The sequence below is a fragment of the Microtus oregoni genome, unplaced genomic scaffold (assembly GCF_018167655.1).
Source record: "Microtus oregoni isolate MIOR12 unplaced genomic scaffold, Mior012 000053F_ref0000044, whole genome shotgun sequence".
NCBI classification, from domain to species: domain Eukaryota; kingdom Metazoa; phylum Chordata; class Mammalia; order Rodentia; family Cricetidae; genus Microtus; species Microtus oregoni.
This window is the reverse complement of record NW_024543829.1, coordinates 15561196-15583119: the sequence shown is the minus strand read 5'-3', so window position 1 is coordinate 15583119 and position 21924 is coordinate 15561196. Positions and strand designations below refer to the sequence as shown.

The 21924-nt window shown below is 47.1% G+C and overlaps 1 protein-coding gene across 13 annotated transcripts in view; it reads right to left on the bottom strand.

Moving 5' to 3' along the window:
• Positions 1–3196: 3196 nt before the first annotated feature.
• Phf21a (PHD finger protein 21A) overlaps positions 3197–21924 on the bottom strand; it is a 173807-nt gene continuing 155079 nt past the window's right edge. For 9 of the 13 annotated variants that reach the window (XM_041637457.1, XM_041637459.1, XM_041637464.1 and 6 more), the window contains 9 exons: positions 17907–18005; positions 16570–16621; positions 15893–15972; positions 15403–15463; positions 12436–12599; positions 7669–7824; positions 5888–5963; positions 5462–5565; positions 3197–4735 (listed from right to left, as the gene is read on the bottom strand). In XM_041637457.1, coding sequence (XP_041493391.1) covers positions 4481–4735; positions 5462–5565; positions 5888–5963; positions 7669–7824; positions 12436–12599; positions 15403–15463; positions 15893–15972; positions 16570–16621; positions 17907–18005 — 1047 coding nt within the window. In that variant the 3' untranslated portion in view covers positions 3197–4480. Of the gene's footprint in view, positions 4736–5461; positions 5566–5887; positions 5964–7668; positions 7825–12435; positions 12600–12672; positions 12696–15402; positions 15464–15892; positions 15973–16569; positions 16622–17906; positions 18006–21924 lie in introns of all 13 variants that reach the window. The other 4 variants (XM_041637465.1, XM_041637466.1, XM_041637467.1 and 1 more) reach the window with 1 other exon arrangement.

Below are 21924 nucleotides of genomic sequence, written 5' to 3'. Positions count from 1 at the left end.
ATTGGGGTTTTGTTTTTGTGTGTGACTATCCTGCCTATATGTGTGTATGTAAAAGGGGGGCTTTAGATCCCCTGGAAGTGGAGTTATAGTAGCTGTGAGCCACCATGTAAGTGCTGGGAACCAAACCTAGGTCTAACCCGAGTCATTTCTTTCACCCCACAGTAAAGTTTTAAAAACCACTTTGTATACTCTCGCTGGGGAATCAAGGGCGTCGGTGGGCAGCGGGAGTGGAGGGCAGGTCTGATGGCATCGGTGGGCAGCGGGAAGCGGGAGGGCAGTCTGATGGCATCGGTGGGCAGCGGGAGCGGAGGGCAGTCTGATGGCATCGGTGGGCAGCGGGGAGCGGAGGGCAAGTCTGCACCCTCCAAGGCCACGGACTAGACATGGATTATCTAACCCCACGCTTTCCCACCCTAGCCCCAAACTCAAACACCAAGAGGCTGAGAGGCTTTATTTGGCTTTATTTAGTAAAATGTTATAAATAAATAAATACAAATTGATCGGGCTGCTCTGTACCCCCCCCCCACCCCCTCAAAACAAAAACCAAACAAACAAAACAGAAAGTTTGAAGCACAAAACCTCCAAATACAAATTCTACCAGACTGAAATCACAAAGGGCATGGACACAGACGGGACTGGGTCTGTCTGGCTCTGTCTCAGAGCTGCTGACTTCTGGTCTGCTCAGCCCACCCAGCGGCTGCAACTCACCCTGGTCTAAGAGCGAGGGACACTGGAGAGGGGTGCAGGGGCCAAGACTGCCATGTGGAATTGCTAGAGTGCCACCCTGGCTCTCGGGACTCTTCACTCCTCAGGGAGGGTTAGCAGAATATTTCCAGAGGTCACCCATCTTGCTTGACAGGAGCATAGGCCGAGACTCCTGTTTTCTGCCAAGGGTGCTGGGATGAGGGGTGGGACAAGGCCCACAATCCCTTACACAGAGCAAAGTCGCCTGCATTCAACAGAAGCCATGGGGCTCTGGAGAGCCCAGAAAAGGCCACTGGTCTATTCTACTGCTGTTCCTGGAAGGAAATGTCCTCAAAAGGTCAGCCCTTTAGTTAGGGAAGGTCCGGATCTAAGAAGGGCCTAATGGAAGAGACCACTTAGAGGGTGTGAACTGGGGGGGGGGGGGGGGGGGGGGGGGGCTGGTGGTGAGAGTCAAGAAGGCTCCAGTAGCCCTAAGAGGAAGGTGGTGGAGAGGGCAGCTGTACATGCAGATTGACAGCTGGAAACCCTGGGTCAGTGTTGAGCACACATGACCCTTAACACTGCCTGTTGGGCTTCAGATAGGAAGCAGCAGCAGCGCTGAGAGGTGGCCCTACAGGATACTAATCATCAAGATGGGGGCCAGCCGGAGGCTGCCTGGTGGTTGCCATTGGCTCCAGAGACAGGCCCCACATAGGTAGGTCCATCCAGGGATTGCCTCTAGTGGGGTCTTCCCTGAAGAGTGCCATCAGCAGACAGATAAGGAAGGGAAGAGATGAGAAATGACGAAGTCAGCAGGGGAAGGCAAGACAGCAGGATCAGAAAGAGAAAGGCGACCGCTACAGCCTGCACCTGCCAGCCTAGTCTGGGGGGACAAAGGGACTCCCATCCTGGGCCCTCCAAAGCAACCACCAAGCCAGCGGGGTCTTACACACGTGGCTGTGCAGGAAGGGGAAGGAAAGCTGAAGGATCCCGGATGTCTACGGGGACAAGGAGCTGTGCTAACACAGAGAAGGGCACGGAGATGGAGGCCTGGAGCAGGGCTACAGTTTTTACTCCACTCCAGTGAACACAAGCAGCTCACTTCCATCATCAGAAGGAATCTATGCTGCTCAGCTCCTGCAATGGTCACCAGCAAGCAGCTCTTCTGGGGGCAAACAAAGGCCTGCAATGGCTGATGATGGCTTCTCAACCTCTTCCCATCACAGGTAGGAACTGGTGTGCCAAGTCCTAGCCTATGGGCCCAGACAAGTTCAAGAGGGGGTTGGGAGATTGGGGGAGCCAAGACATCAGCCTGCTGCTGGTCTCTGATCTCTTGCCAAAGATTCCTCCAACTAGTCCAGGCATCTCCAACTAGACTTAGCACCTTAGCTTCTGAATAAGAAAAGAGGGCTCTTCTTTCTGCTCCCCTCAGTCAACCTGAAGCCAGAGGCCTGCATGGCCAAACTAGGGCGCCTCCTTTCAAATGCTGGGGAGAGGAATGGACGGCTGGTGTGGATGGGCCTTGCTCACTCTCGGAAGCACCCCTTGTCCTGCTGCAGTTCCTGTCAGGATCCAGCTCTGGGCAAGGACGAAGCAAAGGGGCCTTTTCCTGCTATTCCTAGACTTGGGGCCTCGTGGGCCCCAGAGAGATGCTGCTTGTGGACCCGAGGGCAGAGCCTCGGCCTCTGTCCCTTCACTCAAGGACATGGACACAGGTTCCCATGGCAACATGTATCTCGATTTACTTTCCCCGTGGCACTGTAGGGGAGACAACTATGAGTCTTGCAGAACCCCAGTTTTCCAGGAAGAAAAGGCAATAGGCCAAACAAGGCAAGTGTAGTGATTCTAGCCCAGGGACACCCAGGAAGCAATGTGGGTGGGTGGAATGGAGTGAACTCTGACCCTGGTGCCAGTGGGCAGAGGACAGCTGGGGCTTCAGTCTTCTCTCTTCAATGCAAGATGGACTTGAAGGCCACCTAGGCTCTCAGAGACATATGGACCCTCAAGGCATCTTCTCCCTTAATTCTGACGCAGCAGCCTGCACCCCACCCCACTGGTCAGGCCCCCAAAGGTGCCCCCGAGGCATACGTAATGCTGGTGGCTGAAGGACCGAGAGCAGCACCAAAGGAAGGTCTTAGGTGGGCACCAGCCTGCACACTAGCAGGTCCCAGACTGTGGGGAGCCCTCACACCATGCACACTCCATTTTGGCTTTCAAACAGGAGATGTGATCCCTGTACCACAAAGACAGCACAGTCTGAGGGAGAAAGGAGGCGGGAGGACCTGCCGTTCTGAAGACTGGCCCACCAGTTCAGAGACACAAACACAGCAAAATGTCACTGTGATCAGCAGGGTTCTGTGCTAAAAAAATTATAACTACACGGCATTTTCTCCAGTTCTGACACCTTTTTAATATAAATCACTGTTTTAGGAAACAAATAGCACTTTTGTAATTTTTTTACAATGTTTCTTACCTTGATCTTAATTTAAGTAACACTAGGAAGACCTCAATATCTTTTGTTTTCCTTTTTAATTAAAAAACAAAGTTGCTGTTGTTTTCCCCAGGTACAAAGATATTTTTTTTGCCCTTGCATTAAAAAAACAAAACAAAACAAACAAAAAAAACACCAAACAAACAAAAAACCCAAAAAAACCAAAACCAAAAGCAAAAACAGTGCCGGACGATGACATGGGACCCACAAAGACTCACTGACCTCACTGACACTATGACGTCTACTCTACCATGCAAGGTCTCGCTACCTTAACAGGATGCCAGCCTGGGAACAGCTGCTTTATTCCGTATTTTAGTTCTTGTTACAAAACAAAAACAAAAAAGATAAAATAAACAATGAAATAAAATGTTGTTTAAACAAAACAAGAACAGAAACAAAACCTCAAAGAAGAGAAAAGGGTCGTCTCCACTCACACACCTGGTCGTGCTGCTCTGCTCAGAACTTCTCTTCTTATAAATATAGAAAAAGGATGGAGCTTGTTTTCAAGTAAAACCTTCCTCCGCCTTTCTCCCTCCTGGACCACACACACCTTCCCTTCCCTGCTTCAGCAAGGCCTGGGGACCACCTGGGGCTGTGCACTACACTGAGCAGAGGGAAGGAAGAGGCTGCTGGAGGCTGTGGGGGAGAGCGGAGCTGGGGAGGGGACCTAGGCTCTCTTGGTACTAGGCCCACTCCAGAAACATTAAATACTGCTTATGTCATATACTTTCCCCCCTTGCTCCCCCCTCCCCAGCCTTCCCTGGCCCTCCTCTGGGCACTGGGTAAGTTAAACCTCTATTTCCGTTTTTTTTTCTTTTTTTCTTCTTTTTTTTTTTTTTGGTTTTATGGTAGTGAAAGTTTAGGAACAGGAAAGCCCACACACTCTTTGGACTTGTCTTTTCTACCTAAACAAACAGCTCCCAGTAAGGATCAGAAACCTGCTCTCCTCCCTCTGCCCGTCCCTGCTCCCCACCCAACAAAACAAAAAGAAACCCACCGTGGCTGTGGAGGCTGCTGCAGGCACACACTGGTGTATAATAGAGAGAGTAAATATATTATTTCACTTGGCATGGTGCTGGCAAAGAACCTCCAGCTGGCACTATTTCATGTAACATGGTCCAATCTTTGCATGTACACACAGAATAAGAAGAATCAATTGGCAAACTTGGTGCCACCTGGCACAAGCATCTTCTCTCTCTCTGGAATCAAAGAACCAAAAGAATTCTGTACTTTCCAGAAGAACTCCGGCTTTGCTTCTCTAGAGTCTCCTCACCACCGAGACGTGGCATCTCCTCGAGGGCTCTGTTATTTAGTCTCTTCCCCCTGGTTACAGTTCGCTGTGCAGCTCTGTGAGGAGGGGGAGGGGGCGGGTGTGGAGACGGCGTTGGTAGGGGGGGTGCAGTCTGGGCCATTGGAGAGGGCCCCCACAGTGGCCTCAGAGTCTACAGGTCTGGAGAGGTCGATGCCATGGATGAGGCGGATGAGCTGTTTCACCTTGTCCAGGGAGCTGCGCATCTCCTTCTGCCGGGCCAGGATGCTATTCTTCATCTCCATACATTTCTGCAGCCAATCACAAGGATGGACACTCAGCCGCCTGGGCCCAGTGACCCCACAAACCAACCCCTGTGCACTGGTGTGCACCCCACAACTTATACTGTTCCACCTGTTATGGGCAGACATTATCAAAGGAGGACGTGAAAGGCTGGGGGTCAATGGGTAGGGTGAAAGCCAACTCTATTGGACACTGGAACTTACAAAGATACTATGATAAATTCACCACAAAAACTGCCCTGAAGCGTGTTTCTGCCAGCGAGAGACACAAGAATTGACTTGAGGTCTCTGGAAGATCATTTACTCACTCATAATTTAGAGGTAGGACCTGAATGGCAGTCATGTTTAAGAGTCCTGAGACCCAAGTCAAAAGACTCCAGTCAGTGAACCAGGTCGTTTGGGTTTAGTTTGGTCATTTTGGGTTACCAGCTGGTAGTCCTTCCCTTAGTCCAGTAAATTAGGTCTCTAAAAGAGTCACTCAAGGGGGCCCAGGTCTGCTCAGGGTTGGGAGAGGCTCTACCTTCCTCCTAAGCAATCAAAACTGCACAGGCACTGGGGGGTGCTCCAGTAGGGCAGCCGCTACTCATGGACACTCAGAGCTGGGCGAGGTGTCCCGTGCCAGGTGGCCATGGCTCCTGAGCACGCACTGCACACTAGCTCAGAAGGCAGACATCCAGCTGCCCACGCTGGTCACTAGTACACACTGGACTGGACCCAGGATGGAATGTGGCTTACACTTATAGAACTGCTGAGCTCCTTCACCTTCTGCTCTAGCTGCTCTCGCTCCTGTTTCAAATCTGAACTCCACTTAAGTAGCTTCTGTTTCTCCTCTTCTTTTGCTGGGGGAGAAAACAGGTTTTAAACAATCAGTACTTTGAAGAGCTTACCTGGTTCGGGTGTTCACCAGACACCCACCCTGAAAGTGCCCCTCGGTCACACAGCCAGGACACAGAACCTGACCACCTGGACTCTTCAGTGTATGCTGGCCTTGGTGGACCGGGCCAGGTTTTACACAGGTGAGGAACCACACTTCATAATTTCCGTCTGAAAAGGTGGTTCAAACACCTTCAACTTCACTCAATAAAGCATTTTTATTTTCCTTTGAAAACAAAACCAACATGGCTTTCTAGTAGCATTTTCTTCTGGAAAGGCAGACCTTACCTGCTTTGTAGGCAATATAAGAATGAACAATGGCTAAAGTTCCGGGCCATGGAATTGCTTCTTCCTTCTTCAGCATCTGAAAAGAATTTAGAATTCTCCCTTGAGAACCAAGGTAACAGCAAGCACCAGTGTCTGGTTGTGGCCAAGACCCACAGAGGCTTGTGGATAGACTGCCCAAAGTCAAGGACGAGGCAGAGAGCTGGGAGCATCCTGTATCTCTTTCAAAGTCATGTGAGGGCTGGAGAGATGGCTCAGTGGTTATGAACACTGGCTGCTCTTTCAGACATACTGGGTTCAAACTCCAGCACCCACATGGCAGCTCACAACTGTCTGTAACTCCAGCCCCAGGATATGTGGCACCCTCTTTTAGTCACTGAGGGCACAGAGCACCAGGCATATTACACGGTGCACAGATAGACAAACAGATAAAACACAGATACACATAAAACGAATACATAAAAATATAAAAAGGTCACATGAGCTGGGACACGGGAGAGTACACCTTAAATCCCAGCACTCAGGAGGCAGATGCAGGTGGATCTCTGTGAGTCTGAGGTCTACCTGGTTTACATAGAGAGTTCCAGGTCAGCCAGGGCTATACAGTGAGACCCTGTTTCAAAACAAAAGCAAAAATAAAAACATCCATTCAAACAAGAAAACAAAACCACATAACTCCAACCACCCTAGAGCCAGAACCAGCAGCGTGGAGCTGGAGGCTGGTGCAATGCTAGCATGATGCAGTCCCCTCAGGCAAGTCTGCCTTTGAGCTCGCATGGGCTGTTTGTTTCAAATTTAGTTTTGTTATGTCCCTCAAAAACACCTTCTCCAAGTAGGTGAATACAGTTCTAAATCCTGAAGTCAGGAGGGCCGCATGGGGAGAGAGGGAGCAGGTGAAGGGCACCCTGACTGCACTGGAGCTGATGGGAGGAGGGCCACGACAGGCGTGGTCAGATGTGTGGACCCAGCACTGGGGGGGGGGGGGGGGGGGGGAGGGAGAGGGAGAGGGAGAGAGAGAGAGAGAGAGAGAGAGAGAGAGAGATCTTGTCTCAATGCAGTGGACTTAAGATGCAGCTCAACAGAGAGCTTATGTAGTATTCACAAGGCCCTGGGTTTAGGTCCCAGCATTACAAAAGAAACACTCCCATCCCCCCAAAATTTAGAAATCAGGTTTTATTTATTTTGGTTTAGTTTTTTGATATAATATTTCACTTTGTAGCCCTGGCTTGACTTGGAAAGTGAGATATTATGTATACCAGGCTGGCTCAAACTCAGAAATCCACCAGTCTCAGCTTCCCAACTGCTGGGACTTAGGGTGTGCACAACCAGACTCGGCCAAGAATGAGCTCTTAAGGATCTTATTTTTTGTTCTATTTTCTTTTCTTTTCTTTTTTTTTTTTTTTTTTGTGTGTGTGGTAGTCTTACTACGTAGCCCAGGCTGCTCTTGAACTTGTAAAGCTCTAAGCTTAGCCCCTCAAGTGCTAGAATTATAGGTATGTGCCACCATGCGGGGCAGAGGGTCTGGATTTCAAAGGGGAAGAAGTCATTTCTCATTGAAGGAGGTGATTCACGTTTTAGGGAGCCTGTGGGTGAACAAAGGCTCTGCTGTGTGTCTGCATGCTGTGTGTCTGCATGCTGTGTGTTTGCATGCTGTGCCGTGAGCTAAGAGGATGGGACCTACGGAATAATGACCAAAAAAAGAGAAGAGAAGCCTATTCCCCAGAATGGGAGAGAAAGGAATTTCCGTAGCATTGTCCTTCTTTTCCTCGGCCCACCCCCAGTACCTGGTCCTGACATCTGGGGCAGATCCACATGCCCTTGGGAATTGTTTTCAGAGGCGGGTCTAAGCAATCCAGATGATACACGCGGGAACACGTATCACACATCAGTAACTGGCCACTCTTTCTGCAAACACTGCAAAAATCTTCATGGATATCACCCTGTGAGATGGAGAGGAAGGGTAAGAAAAACGACGAGGAAGAACTCAATGCCACCTTGCACACTGACAAGCAAGCTGATGGCCTAGAGACAGCCTCCAACACATCGGTGTATGAAAGCAGGGATCACAAATAGCACAGACTCTGCCTGCTCCACAGATCTCAGCTTATGGGTTGGCAATTTAAGTTGAAATTGAAACATTAAGGACTTTCTTTAAACTTACAAATTTAGACTGAGGATTTAACCTTATAAGTCAGAGTTGACAGCAAAGACCTTCAGCTGCCTGGGCCCAAATCAATGGCTTAGGTAACGAGTTGGCACCTCCAATGCCAAAAGTCACCAACAAAGCCATTCACACTATGACAGGAGTGGCATTTATTATCTACCATCTGGGGGAGTTTAAGAAGAATTTGGAAACACAAGCATACAATAAACTCAACTTCTTGCTTATGTGGGCAAAGTACAGTGAGCCAGGAGCAGAAACCTTATAGAAGCTTCTAGCACGTGGGGCTGGGGAAGGCACAGTAGCAGCCGATGATGCTCTGCAGCACTGGCATTTGCTGCTCAACAGACCATCCAGTGGGAGGCTTTATTCTTCCCCATCAAATACTTCACTAATGGGAACTCTACAGTGCTTGGGTGCATCTGGGCCCTCAGAACAGAATGCACCATCAAACCAAAACATGGCAAGTCTACTTAAAATCTGGAGGGAAGAACACAGGGAGAATAAATCAAGAGTTTTTGAAGAGGTGTGCTTCAGCAAATCGATGCACAATCTGTGTGTGGCTGAGACTCCATCCACACATGGATTAGGATGACAAGGAAGGGACAGGCTGGAGGACACTGCTTTAAGGTGTCTGCTAGAAAGTCTTCCACAGAACTACAGAGTAAGCGGAAAGACGGAGAGTGATGCCAAGTCCCTCCTCTACCACCACACCACTGAGGGAATGCATTTTTCCAGTCAAACCGTTTCTCTCTGCAGGAAACTGCCCTTTGTGTGCACATGTGTGTGCGCGTGCACGTGTCCACGTATCTCTCCAGTTCCATCTTTCAAATTTCATATTTACATACAATACAGTAGAAGTATCTAGTGTTTGAGTGTCAGGATTTCTTTCTTTTTTATAATTTATTTTTATTTTATGTCCATTGGTGTTTTGCCTACATGTATGTTTTTAAGTCTTTGTGAGGTTGTCAGATCCTCTGGAACTGTGTAGTTATGGACAGTTGTGAGCTGCCATGTGGGTGCTGGGAGATGAAACCAGGTCCCCTGGAGGAGCAGCCATCTCTCCAGCTGTTAGAATTTCTATGTACGGAAAGTCATTGAGGACATCTGTGTTAATTACAGAATCATAGCAACAGTACACTGAAACAAAACTTAAGAACACAAGAAGCATTAAACATCCACCATAACACATGGGATGTTGTATCTGGAAGTCCCATCTAGTTCTGAGGAAGAGGGTGGGGCTGGTGCCTGATGCATTAGTATTACTTTGTAAACAATTTTGCTTTATATATCCCTAAAAAGCGCCAGTGACTCCAGACCAAATTTTGAGAACTGCTCTATATAGACTAACAGTTTAAATATAAAATTCCAAGAATGTCAGAATGAATATAAAATACAGGGACAGTGCATCCATCAGCGTCAGTCTTTGCCTAAAGAGTGGAGCTCAAAAGGCTTAACTCTGGTGACAGGCATGAGCAAACTTCAGTTGGAATATGCTTGACTGTGACATTGCTGAGGACATACGGCCTCTACCAACTTCAGCTTCACTGCATGTTAAAAATTTATAATTAGTAAACATATCTTCCCTTCCCATGAAAATAACAGCATCAACAAGGTACATCCTGAGGATTATTGGCTGGCTGGGTCTTGTATTACCAAGTCCTTCTAGATGGTTATTGATCCCCAGGAAATGCTCGGCTCTCAACTGCTATTGTCTAATTAATGTAGAGGCCTATGCTACCCAGCAGCAAGCACAGAACCCTGTGTGTTGATTTAATCACAGCTGCTGTTGGGTGCTGTAAAAGTAGAAGTCAATTATCTCTAAAAAAAAAAAAAAAATGTATCCCACTGGGTTTAACTCAGGAAATTCTCAATATTTTTAGTGGTTTCAGAAAAGCATTATTTTGTCTTTAGATTTTTGCAAAGAACTATGTTTGTGCTTTAAGATGAAATCTGGTAAAAGCTTTTAGTTTGGCCAGAACCTTTAGGTCTAGGCTGTAAAAGAAAAGCGTAGACTCAACAAAAGAACCCAGACCAAGGCACAGGGCATAAGGCACTGTGCATCAAGGCACAGGGAGTCAGTGAGCTGCTGGTTTCTTTGATCACATCTGGACTGGGGAAAAGCTGGAACAGTCTTTGGTATCAGCAAACATGGTTTCTGGCAGGGACTCCAGGTGCATGTGACCCTGACAGTTAGAAAACCTGCATCAGTTCCCAGGGCCAAAGGTTAGGAAGGATGGATGGAATGCCAAGTCTTTAGAACAGGACAAGTCTGTAGCACCAGCTACAGCAGGAATAGAACCTTCTGGGAACAGAAGTCTCCTATGACCCCAGTTCTCCAAAGATAATACTTGGTTTGCTGCCTCCAGAATTCTAACTCGGGGCTTCAGTGGCATTCTTGTGGAGAGGACTGTGCCATTAGTAAGTCAAGAGAGCCTTCGACTGCAAGGAACACTTCGCCGGAAGATGGTTAACACAAGCCCTGCAGTTCCTAAGAGATGAGGACACGGACAAAGAAGTTCTTGTTCTGTTACTTGTCATCTTCAGCCTTCTGGTTGTTTAGACCGTGAACTTTACATTTATCCTCGACAATTCTCTTTTTCTCGTTATTCAATTTAATCCACCCAAATCTTCAAAATACAAACAGCACTGGCCACTTTCTCCATTTCTGCGTCTACCACTCCATCAGGACTATGTGTCACTATCTCTTGCCTGGACCACCACAGCCGCCTTCTTAAGGCCTCTGCTTCATTCCACCCTTCCTAAGTCCCTCTCTCTGCAGTGCTCCTTTCAAACTCCAGCTGGCACTGTAAGCACCAGGAACCTTCCAAGGAGGGTTCAGTCTTTGGTTAACAAGTCTGTTAGGAAACTATTAGATACTTACGAATTCAATGCTATCTCTAACCAGAGTGAAAACATACTTTACAAGTGAAAAAATCCAATGGGGATCATCTCAAGAGAGGAACCTGGCTGACGTCACATGCCTCTGCCTGCAATACACTAGCTGTCATCCTGAATCTAGGTGCCTTCAGAATGCATGTCCAGTGGAGCACCTGCCCCACCATTAGGAAAGAGAAAGACAGGCTAGGGGACCTGGTCAGACAGCTCAGTAGACAAGTGCACTTGTCACCAAGCTTCATGTCCTGAGTTCAATCCCAGGGACCCACAAAGTGGAAGGAGAGGACTGACTCCACATAAATGCACAGCATGGGTGCATATACAAAGACACAGATACACATACTCTAAATGAATAGACTTTAATTAAAAAAAAGATGGCCTAAGAAACGGTTTCAGAATAAAGGAGGGTAAAGAGATTCAACCAGGGAAATAAGTGCCACGAGTGATCTTAGACGAAGGCAATTACTGGGACAAGTGAAAAAACTGGAATATGAACTGAGTATTACAAGATCAGATGTAACCAATTTCTAAAAACAAGGAAGTGTGCACACATGCACATGTTTGCACATGCATGTGGGTCCAAGCATGTCAAGGAAGGCACAATATAGCAAATTAACTAATGCATCAGAGCAAACGATGTTACTGTCCACTGCACCACTGCAGCAACCTCTGCACAATACAACACATCAGTGGGATGATGTCATTCCACCGGTGGTTTCCTGTTGTACTTAGAACAGACGTCACAGAACCGTGCACGAGCGGACCTGTCACCTCTCCAGTCACACCTCCCACACACAGCTGAGAGGTCCCTTCTCCCTCTCTGTGGATGATGCCTTCACCTTCCTGGCATTGCACCATGTTCACTACTGTTCCACTTCTCCTCCTGGTGCTCATCTCTGCCTACTGGGTTACATATTTGTTCCTTTGTTGCCTTCCTCCTCCTATAGAACACGAGCCCCCAAGTGCTTGCATTTTGCTCGGTTTGGTCCTTGCTGTATCCCCAGCTTCATGAGCAGCACTCGCTCAGCAGAACAGGGTTCAGTGAGGATCTGCTGAGTGAACTTGCTGCTGAAACCTGCTTCTGACCAGCTCCCCCAAACAGAAAACACTGCACTTCTAGAGGTGTGCCTAACACGGCAGCAGGGCTGCTAGACGCATCTGCTCTGATCGTGCTCTCTCCAATGCACCAGTGGCAGAGAACCCTCAACTTACAGATCCATGTTCCCACCCTCCTCCGAGAGTTCATTCACAGCTGATAAATCCAGACTCTTAAACCCTGGGATTCCCTGGATTTATGTGAACATGACTCTCAAGGACAAGAAACAGCTGAGATCCCAGAAGAAAGCTGCCTGGCATGGTATGCAGGCAGTATGCAGGGTCTATTGTTGTTCCAGGGCTAGCGAGGAAGGATCAATCTGGCGAGGAGACAATACAGGACAATGGCTTTCCCAGGTGAGCTCTCAGAGAGAGTGCAGGCCCCCGAGTTACTTACGTCTGTGGAGGTGGGGCTGGGCAGGGACACAGGCTGCACAGGTGCAGGGAAAGTGAATGTGGTCTCTGTCTTTTCATTTTCAGGGGAGTCGGGATGACTGGATTGGGGGGATGTTGGGGTAAGGGCTCCAAACCCCAGCACTGCATTGTATTTTGGAGGACGACCTATATACCAAGAGAAGGGAACAAAAGGGGAAAAGGGGGAGGGAAAGACAGGGGGAAAATGGTTCTTACATACCTTTGGCCAGTGTTCCTCATTGGCTAGCATGGGAAAGGAAGTGAGGTAGCAGGCAGAAGGTTAATACACAGGCCAGAGGAAGGAAAAGAAGCAAAGATTTCAATGCCATTAGAAACAACTACATGAACTCTAAATGAAGAGAGAAGGGCGCCTTGGAGAGGGGTAAAAGGTGATGCACTTGTAAAGAGACCCCATCTCGGCGGGGCATGACCGTTCCTGGACGATCACAGTCTGAGGTTTCTAATAGGAGGACCCAGGTTTCATGAAGCCAGAACAGAGTTCATCTTTCATGTGTTTCATGCATCAGTCACTAAGGATTTTCCTGCAGCCGGCACTCCTAACGATCTTCTGTTCTCGTGAATGGATTTATTCAGCATTTCTGCTTTTCCATGTCTCTTTTGTGAACAGCTTATAACTTTACAGTTGGCAAGAGTGGAGGAAGGCAATGTGAGGAGGCAGAATTTCAGTCAACTATTCTGGCCCTGCTGTCAGCGCCTCTGGGAGGGAGTTTCTAGGAACAGCTGGAGTGTAAGAGGACAGTGAATCCACAGGTCCCCAGCCTCGGGTGTCAGTCTTGCTGGGGTGTAAGAGGACAGTGAATCCACAGGTCCCCAGCCTCGGGTGTCAGTCTTGCCGGAGTGTAAGAGGACAGTGAATCCACAGGTCCCCAGCCTCGGGTACCAGTCTTGCTGGAGTGTAAGAGGACAGTGAATCCACAGGTCCCCAGCCTCGGGTACCAGTCTTGCTGGGGTGTAAGAGGACAGTGAATCCACAGGTCCCCAGCCTCGGGTGTCAGTCTTGCTGGAGTGTAAGAGGACAGTGAATCCACAGGTCCCCAGCCTCGGGTGTCAGTCTTGCTGGAGTGTAAGAGGACAGTGAATCCACAGGTCCCCAGCCTCGGGTGTCAGTCTTGCTGGAGTGTAAGAGGACAGTGAATCCACAGGTCCCCAGCCTCGGGTGTCAGTCTTGCTGGAGTGTAAGAGGACAGTGAATCCACAGGTCCCCAGCCTCGGGTGTCAGTCTTGCTGGGGTGTAAGAGGACAGTGAATCCACAGGTCCCCAGCCTCGGGTACCAGTCTTGCTGGGGTGTAAGAGGACAGTGAATCCACAGGTCCCCAGCCTCGGGTGTCAGTCTTGCTGGAGTGTAAGAGGACAGTGAATCCACAGGTCCCCAGCCTCGGGTGTCAGTCTTGCTGGAGTGTAAGAGGACAGTGAATCCACAGGTCCCCAGCCTCGGGTGTCAGTCTTGCTGGAGTGTAAGAGGACAGTGAATCCACAGGTCCCCAGCCTCGGGTATCAGTCTTGCGGCCCCACACCATCAACATGCAAGGACTGCATGTTAGAGAACAGAACAGGGCATTTTTGTGAAAGGTCCAGTCGGGAGCAATCTACAAGCAGTCTAAAAAAGCAGAGCCCAGGGCCCTGGGCAGTCTAGGGTGGTCCCTCTCACCACGCACCTACATCGAGGCCCGTGTCTCCTGAGCTGCCAGTGATCCTGAGTACAAACCAACCCACCAAAGTCAGGAAAAGGCACTCGTCTGCCTACAAGCACTGGTGAAGGCTTATGTCAGGGTCGTGCAGACGCCACAGAAGTGCTGCCTGTGTCAGGCAGACAGAGCGTGTGTTACAAAGACAGATTTGACTGGTCTTTTCCTAAAGAGCCTAGTGCTGTGGGAAGCAAACTGACAACAAATCCTCTTTGCTTATCCATACAAGATATGTTCAAAGCACCGCGAATGCAGGCTTTAGCCTCTGATCTTTCTGGCTCATTTAACCCCTCTTCTCTAAGCAGATACTACCTCCCAGCAGGACAATTAATTGAGGGCACTGGCTGGGGACCTCTTATCTGAGAACTGTGTGGTCACTAAAAAACAGCTGACCACAAAGTCAAAAAGTAACTATGACTGTGGCCCAGGAGCCAGTACAAAGCAGTAACTTAAGGGTTTCCCATCTAGATGGGTTGGTTACTTGCAGGACAGGAATGATGAAAGATTGCACATGTCACTGAGGCTGGCTGTGCCTCAGCAATATAATGGCACATTGGTAGCTCTGTCCACAGCAGACAAAGGTCAGGGTGACCTCCGGTCTCCAAAGGCTCTGAGAGTCTGTGTGTTTGCTCAAAGATCACTCACTCGGCAACCTTTCCAGCCTGTAACTGCAACTCAGGGGCACATTACCACATGGAGAAAGGGATCTTGGGATATATTACTAACATCAGAGGGTGATTTCAGTACCTTGTTTATGAGTCAAAGCCCGAGTTATGAAGACCTATTTAGACCCGTGTGATGGGAGTTGCTGCTGTTTTGGGCTGGAAGATGGGAATTTTCCCAGCATATTTTTCTTCCTTAGCTGGAGATGCTCATGATAGAAGATTCTAAGTTCTCTGCAGATCACAGACACTCAGTCCTGTTCTACGCTCACTGACGCCTAGGCGGCAGCAGGTGTTTTGATCACTGAGCTGTTCATGGACGGCCTACTATGCTGGGGCAGAAAGGCTGCATTAAGCCATTCTGAACTAGCTTAGCCAAGACATGGAAAGTCAGTTTTTAGCCCTGTGCTCAGAGCACTAAGAGATCTCTCTTTTCCTCCATGTTCTCAGGAAACAACAAAACTATTTTCAAGGCTAGAGGAGCTAGATTCTAAGACAATGGAAAAGAGGAAGGTAGGAGAAAAAGAAAACAACATAGAAAGCAGAGGCAGAAGCAAGATAGGTTTTTAAAAGGAACTCACCTCTCTTCCGCGTCCCAGGATGCATTGTGCTGTTAAGGTAAGTGACTGCGCTCTTCTTACGCTTGAGGGAGTTAAGAGGGAGAGGAGACTATTGAATACCATGGCTATCAAGAACACCACAAACATGTCTACCACATGCTAACTAGTCTGTGCCAATCATACCACGGTCTCAGCGCTAATGTGTTTTATTATATGTATTTGACTCTGAGAGAATACGACAAAGGGGCCCGTCTCTGCTCCATGACAGTGTAGTCAAGTCGGGATGAACAAAAACACAGGATTGTACTACTCACACTTAGCAAAACAAAACCTTAAGAGGCAAGCAGTGATGGATAACGCAGTGGTGTTAAGAGCAGAGAAAAGCCTATCTATCGCTTGGCAAAGCTGAAGGAGCTGAGTACAGCCCTGCTGCTCTTAGCAGGCTCTCAGTGGGAGGGGCTAAGTCACAGATGAAGCCAGAGCATGAGGAAGCCAGTGCTGGCTGGAGTACCTCTGGCTCAAAGACGGCCCCGCTGTACACTGGGTTTGCTGTTGTTCTTCTCTTTCGCTCCTGCCTCTTGCTTTGGATTTCTTGGGAAGAAAAGGCTTCAGTTAGAAGATAGGAACAAAGAAGCTAAGGAACAGTTCACCGTTTAATGTGCTGGGTTTCCTGCAACCAAGAAGGAGCAGGGCAAGGATTTGTTATACCAAGGCCCCCACTGGAGCAGGCACACTGCTTGAGCCTCTCAGCAGGGAAGGCCAGGGCCCTTCAGAGCACAGCTGGGCCACATTTGCAGACAGCCATTCTCACTGAGTTTTAGACTGCTGTGCACACAGGTAAGTGTGAGCTGCATCTACAGACTACCAATCGAAGTTCACCACCCCGAACTAAATAACAAGGGTCACAGAGCCTTGTCACTGCCCTCGGGTCCTGATGGACAGCGCTGGGAAGCAGAGGAGCACTTGCTACTGCGCTGAGACAAAAGCAGAAGCCACCTTCATTCAGGAAGCTGGGGAGCTTCCCAGGACAGGAGTGTGAATGGCACCAGGAAGAGGGGGGCCTAGACAGTATGGAAATCCAGTCCATACTGGTTGACTAATACTCTATTTGTGTTCTAGGAATTCACGCAAACATCACTTTTAGGAACAAAGCCAGGAAAAAGACATGTGGAGAATATCTTCTCTTACCTTCTAGATGGTCATGTGTTACCAACCCTAGAGACACCATGAAGGCAAGTTTCTGTGGCAGAGAAACAAAAGAATCTATTTCAGTGTGGGATCTCAGAGAGCAGGAAAGCTGCCACCACAGAGGCCTTCTGTTCTGATAAGGGCCAACACTTCCCACTTTGGCGAAGTCACACATCAGCATCTGGACTGACTGCTATCTGGCTCTTGCCCAGAGAATCTTCTTAAAGAGTACCCATAGTGGAGATGGATGCAGAGGGCCATGCACTCTTCACTGGGATGTAGGAACACCAGTTAATGTTTTCAGTTAAAGATGAAAGCTAAATATCATGGGGCGGTCTCCCTGCAGCTGTACCTTGAGGTAGAATGAAGATCTTTAGACTGGAAAGAGAATGGTATACTTTGCTCTGGTTGGCTGTGATCTGAAAAGTATGTCTTCACTGTCTACTCATGGCTTTTAAAGACCTCAAGCATTTTTTGTGAATGAGCTATAAGTTTTTCATTAATTTTTGTAACAAGTGCTTCTTTTTGGTTCAAGTTCCAGCCCTTTAAAAAATACAACTGATTTCACCTCAGGAAGAAGAACATTTGATATTAGTTTTAAAAAAAAACTGGGCTGGTTTAATAGATCTTTCCTTTGTATTTTTTTGTTTTTTTCCAAGACAGGGTTTTTCTGTGTAGCCCTGATGTCCCGGAACTCATTCTATAGATCTGCCTGTCTTTGCCTCCTGAGCACTGGGATTAAACGTGTGCTCCATTCCCGCTCAGCTGATCTTTCCTTTGTTCGTTTAAAGAAAAAAAAAAAGGCACAATGCCATCATCCTCATGCCACCATCAGGTATGGCTTCTCTATGACACCCTCCATCGTAACCACACCTGCATTTGTGTCAAGGAGAACACCCTCTCGTCCATGGGCACACAGTTCGTCACTTTTGCTGGGCTCTGTCATAGTGTGAATATTACCTCTGCCAACCCACTTTCATGCTCAGTGTTTGGAATCTGTTACTCTAATGTAATAAACTGAGCACCTGATGGCAGCCCACAATGTAACCCCTCAGCTGCTTACACACGTTGTCTGAGACAAGCCTAGCCTTCCTTAGGAATGCTGCAGGACCCTGGGAAGTTCATCTTTAATTTCTGTTTCAAGTTTACAGGGTTTATATGAAAACATCATGTTAGAACTCCTCCTTTCAGCACCTGTACTTGGGCCCTCAGGACTTTGTGCTAAAAAATCTGCCCCAGGTTGACCTGACCTGGTCACCACACTGCTGAATAAAAGGAACACTGAGGGGGCTGAATCAACAGCCCTGGGGCACATAAGGTGTGCAGGGCGGCCCTACCTGAGGGTTCTCTTCTCGTTTTGGTTTTGGTGCAGCAGGTGGAGTGACGGTACGGCTCTCTGCTTGCTTCTCCTCTGTGTCTGGGTGGGATTTAACTGTCTAGGAGAGAACAATTAAGCAAAAATTCAGAATTAATGTTTTATTAAAAGAATGGGAAATAGTTGAACTATAGTCAGGAAAAAATAGTGTACTCAAATTTGAAACATTACCAGACAAGTTCATATGATGTATTTGTGAAAGTCAGCTGGAGACACTGGACTGCATGCCTGAGTAATACGAACCTATAAATACTATCAGATAAAGGTACAGTTCCTGCATATAAGGATGAAGTGCCAGCAGGTGGAGCACCTGTTGCCAAGCCAGTAACATGAAGTTTGGTCCCCAAAATCCACCTGGCAGAAAAGGACAACTAACTTCCCTTAGTGTCTCTTGACCTCCACATGTGCACCACAGCACACGCAACGCCCAGGAAACATGATGCTTTGAAAGAAGGCGAACAAGGGCTCAGAGGCCAAAAACATTGGCTTCTCTTGCAGTGGATCTGGGTTCAGTTCTCAGCACCTACATGGCAGTTCATAACCATCTGTAACTCTAATCCCTGGGCCCTCTTTTGATCTGCTTGGGCATCAGACACACACATGGTGTTCAGACATAAGTTCAGGCAAAATATTCAAACATATAAAATTAAAAGCTGATTAGAAATATTTTTTAAAGGCAAAGAGAAACTGAAGTATAGGTTATTTTCCTTGGCTGTGGGATGTGGAGGTTCCCAGAAACATTCCATCATCGCTACATAAGGGCTAAGCTCTGTCCCCGTGCTTAAGATATACAGTCTATCCCAAGGTTTTCTTCTGAACTACCGTTACCTGGGGCACTAAAAACTGACTTGCAAGAGGCTGACATTCTGACCCTTCCAACTCCTTCTAGACGCATTTATGGAAACACACAAATACCAGTACATTACAATCTGAGGACACAAATGGGAGCTATCACCGGGCAGTCCTGCATGACTGTTTTTACTATGAGCAATGGCTAGCTCTTTTATACATTCTGTAGAAATAAAATCGTTTCAGAACAGAAGACATAAAACCATAAACATAAACTTACTTTTAAAAAACTAATGAAAATTATAGGTGCAATGGTATTTTGTGAGGTAACAACAAGTGATTAAGTAATTAGAACAAAATCTGACTATTGACAGACAGGAGCTGAGTGCAAGACTTTTAGACCCATAAAAAAAGACATCAAAAGTTCTTGAAAACCATAATGATGAAAAATAATGTACGAGATCTGAAAAAAGTTTTACTTTTTTCTCTGGCTATTCCCATACTTTGCCTCTGGCTTTGCATGCTGTTACATAGGCAAATGTAAGACCTGCTTATCAATATGAGGACAGCCACTATCCTAGGGCCCAGCTGCCGCCTTTACTGCTCTCATCGGAGTCCTGCCATACGTCTCCATCTGTATTATATGCCATGTGAGCGGAGGCTGCTGCACACCCCTTGTTACTGTCGTCCTTTGAGCCAGTACGACACGCCATACTTGTATCAATACAGCACTGGCCTCCAGGAGAGTCAATCACATTTCAATCTCTGTCTCAATCCCCTTCTCCTTCCTTACAAACATAGCTTTTAATTTAGTCCCAAAAGGACCCATTTCCTCCATAAAGGAAACCTTTAATTGGAACGCCATTCATAGTGATATTACTAAGGTTCGGGGTAATCAGAATTGGCTTATTTTTGTGACTTGAACGTGAAAGGACAGAGGAATGAAGGTCAACCACAGGGCTTGTGTTCCATTCCTGCGTGAAACAGTTTCCTGAGAGCCCCTCTCATATTTCCATGGTTGAACAAACACTTGGTAGCACTGCTCCTGGGAGAGGCAAGTCCCTCTGCACCGAAGATTACCACACCCACATTTCTCTCTCTCTCTCTCTCTCTCTCTCTCTCTCTCTCTCTCTCTCTCTGGAAAGAACAACATACTGAGTGTTGGAAAAAGAACATTAAAAAAAAATCCAAACAAAAAGAAAACAATCAAAACATTTGGGGTGGGGTACTTTCTCTCAAGGACCTCTTGCTCTAGGAGAAGGCTGTCACATGCCCAGAACTACAGAGATACTAAGGCCAGATGAAATAGTCTCCTGCCCACAACCGGCAAAAAGTGAGGCCACAAGTCACTTGACTGAGCTTAGACATAAACTACCCAACTCTAGTTAGGCCTGGTGACAACTGCAGCTCTGCTCAACTACTTTGACTACAAACTTGTAAGAGACCTGGAGCCCAAACTATTTAGCTAAGCAGAAGGCAGAGGAACAACATTCCTAAAGGGATGGGTAAAACAAACAAACCCAGAAAAATCAAAGCCATCACCTAACAATCCTATATTGTGCTAAAACTATTCTGAAAGAATGAAGGATAAATTAAGAGATTCAGACACGAAAGCACTGCCTGCACACTTGCCTTAAAGAAATGACAGACAGCAGACCATTACTTGAGCCACAAAGAGAACTCCAGTCAAGGCACTACACAGGCCACATCACAGCAGTTTAGATTAGTAACTGCTCACTCTGCTCCTATATAAAAGATTACTGCATGAGACAACAGTTAAATCTGAATTAGCGAACACACACTATAAAGATATAATTATGATATAACATGCACAGCAGGACAGAATTGCACAGGAGCAGAAATTTTGAACTGAACTGGGATCAATTAAAATGAGATTGTTAAAGCTAACTGTAATCTCCATGGTAACTACTAAGAAAATGAAATATACATGGAAGAGAAGGATATGATGAAGACATGAAAATGTACACTAGGAAAAACAAAAACACAAAGAAGGGCAGTACTGAAGGAACAAGGGAAGAAGAAGGCGTAAGGTATGCAGACAGCAACACAGCCGAGTATCTCCTCACTGCTGACCACTGAAACTGAAAGGCAGAGAGTAGCAGGATGGATAAGTTAAGTTCCTGCGAGAGACTCACTTCAGAGTGGAAGGTACAAAGGGTTTTGTATGTTTTAGGGCTAATCGGTGTACAGTCTGTTCAGTTCCCTTATTTACACATGTTTTCCTCTACGTGCTGGAGCCATTATTTAAACCGGGGAAGTAATACTTTCAGCCACTGGTGTAGGACAGTCTGTCTCTTCAACTCCATCAGTATTTACTTCATAAATCTTGGGACTTTTTTGATAGGTGCATATATTAAAATTCTTATACCGCCTTTTCAGATCAATTCTTTTTTGTTTTGTTTTGTTTTGTTTTTTTGTTTTTTGTTTTTTCGAGACAGGGTTTCTCTGTGGCTATGGAGCCTGTCCTGGAACTAGCTCTTGTAGACCAGGCTGGCCTCGAACTCACAGAGATCTGCCTGCCTCTGCCTCCCGAGTGCTGGGATTAAAGGCGTGCGCCACCACCGCCCGGCCAGATCAATTCTTTTATACCTGTATTTTGACACAAGAAACATCTATGCCTTTTGTGTTTCTAACTTAGAGTTGACTTTGTTTGGTGTAATATAACTATCCCTACATGCTTTTAATATAGCAGGGACAGGTGCAGAGGCAGGGGCAGGGGCAGGGGCAGGGGGAATCTGTGAGTACAAGGCAAGCCAGAGTTACATAGGGAGACTTTGTCTCAAAACAAATAAAACAAAAAACTCAAACGTGGTCCTTTGGGAAAAAAACACTGACCAAAGTTATAAACTTCTAGAGACCAAGGATAAGGATGAAATAATGAAAAAGCAGGAAAGTGTCATTCTTAATCTTACTTACAGTAATAAAATAAGGTGTTTAAGAGAATACTTCAGATAATTGTATGACAAACATGTAACATAAAAGAAATGGACAAATCTCTAGAAATACCTTACCCAAGCTGACCAAACATGAGACAGTAAAGCTTAAATAAACACAGCAACACTAATGCAACAGCAATCAAAGATGGCGGAAGCAGCAGGTACTGGAGTCAGAAGCAGAGCACGGGGCTGTGGTGGCGCCGAACTCATCCCGTGATGATTAGGCTCTAATAG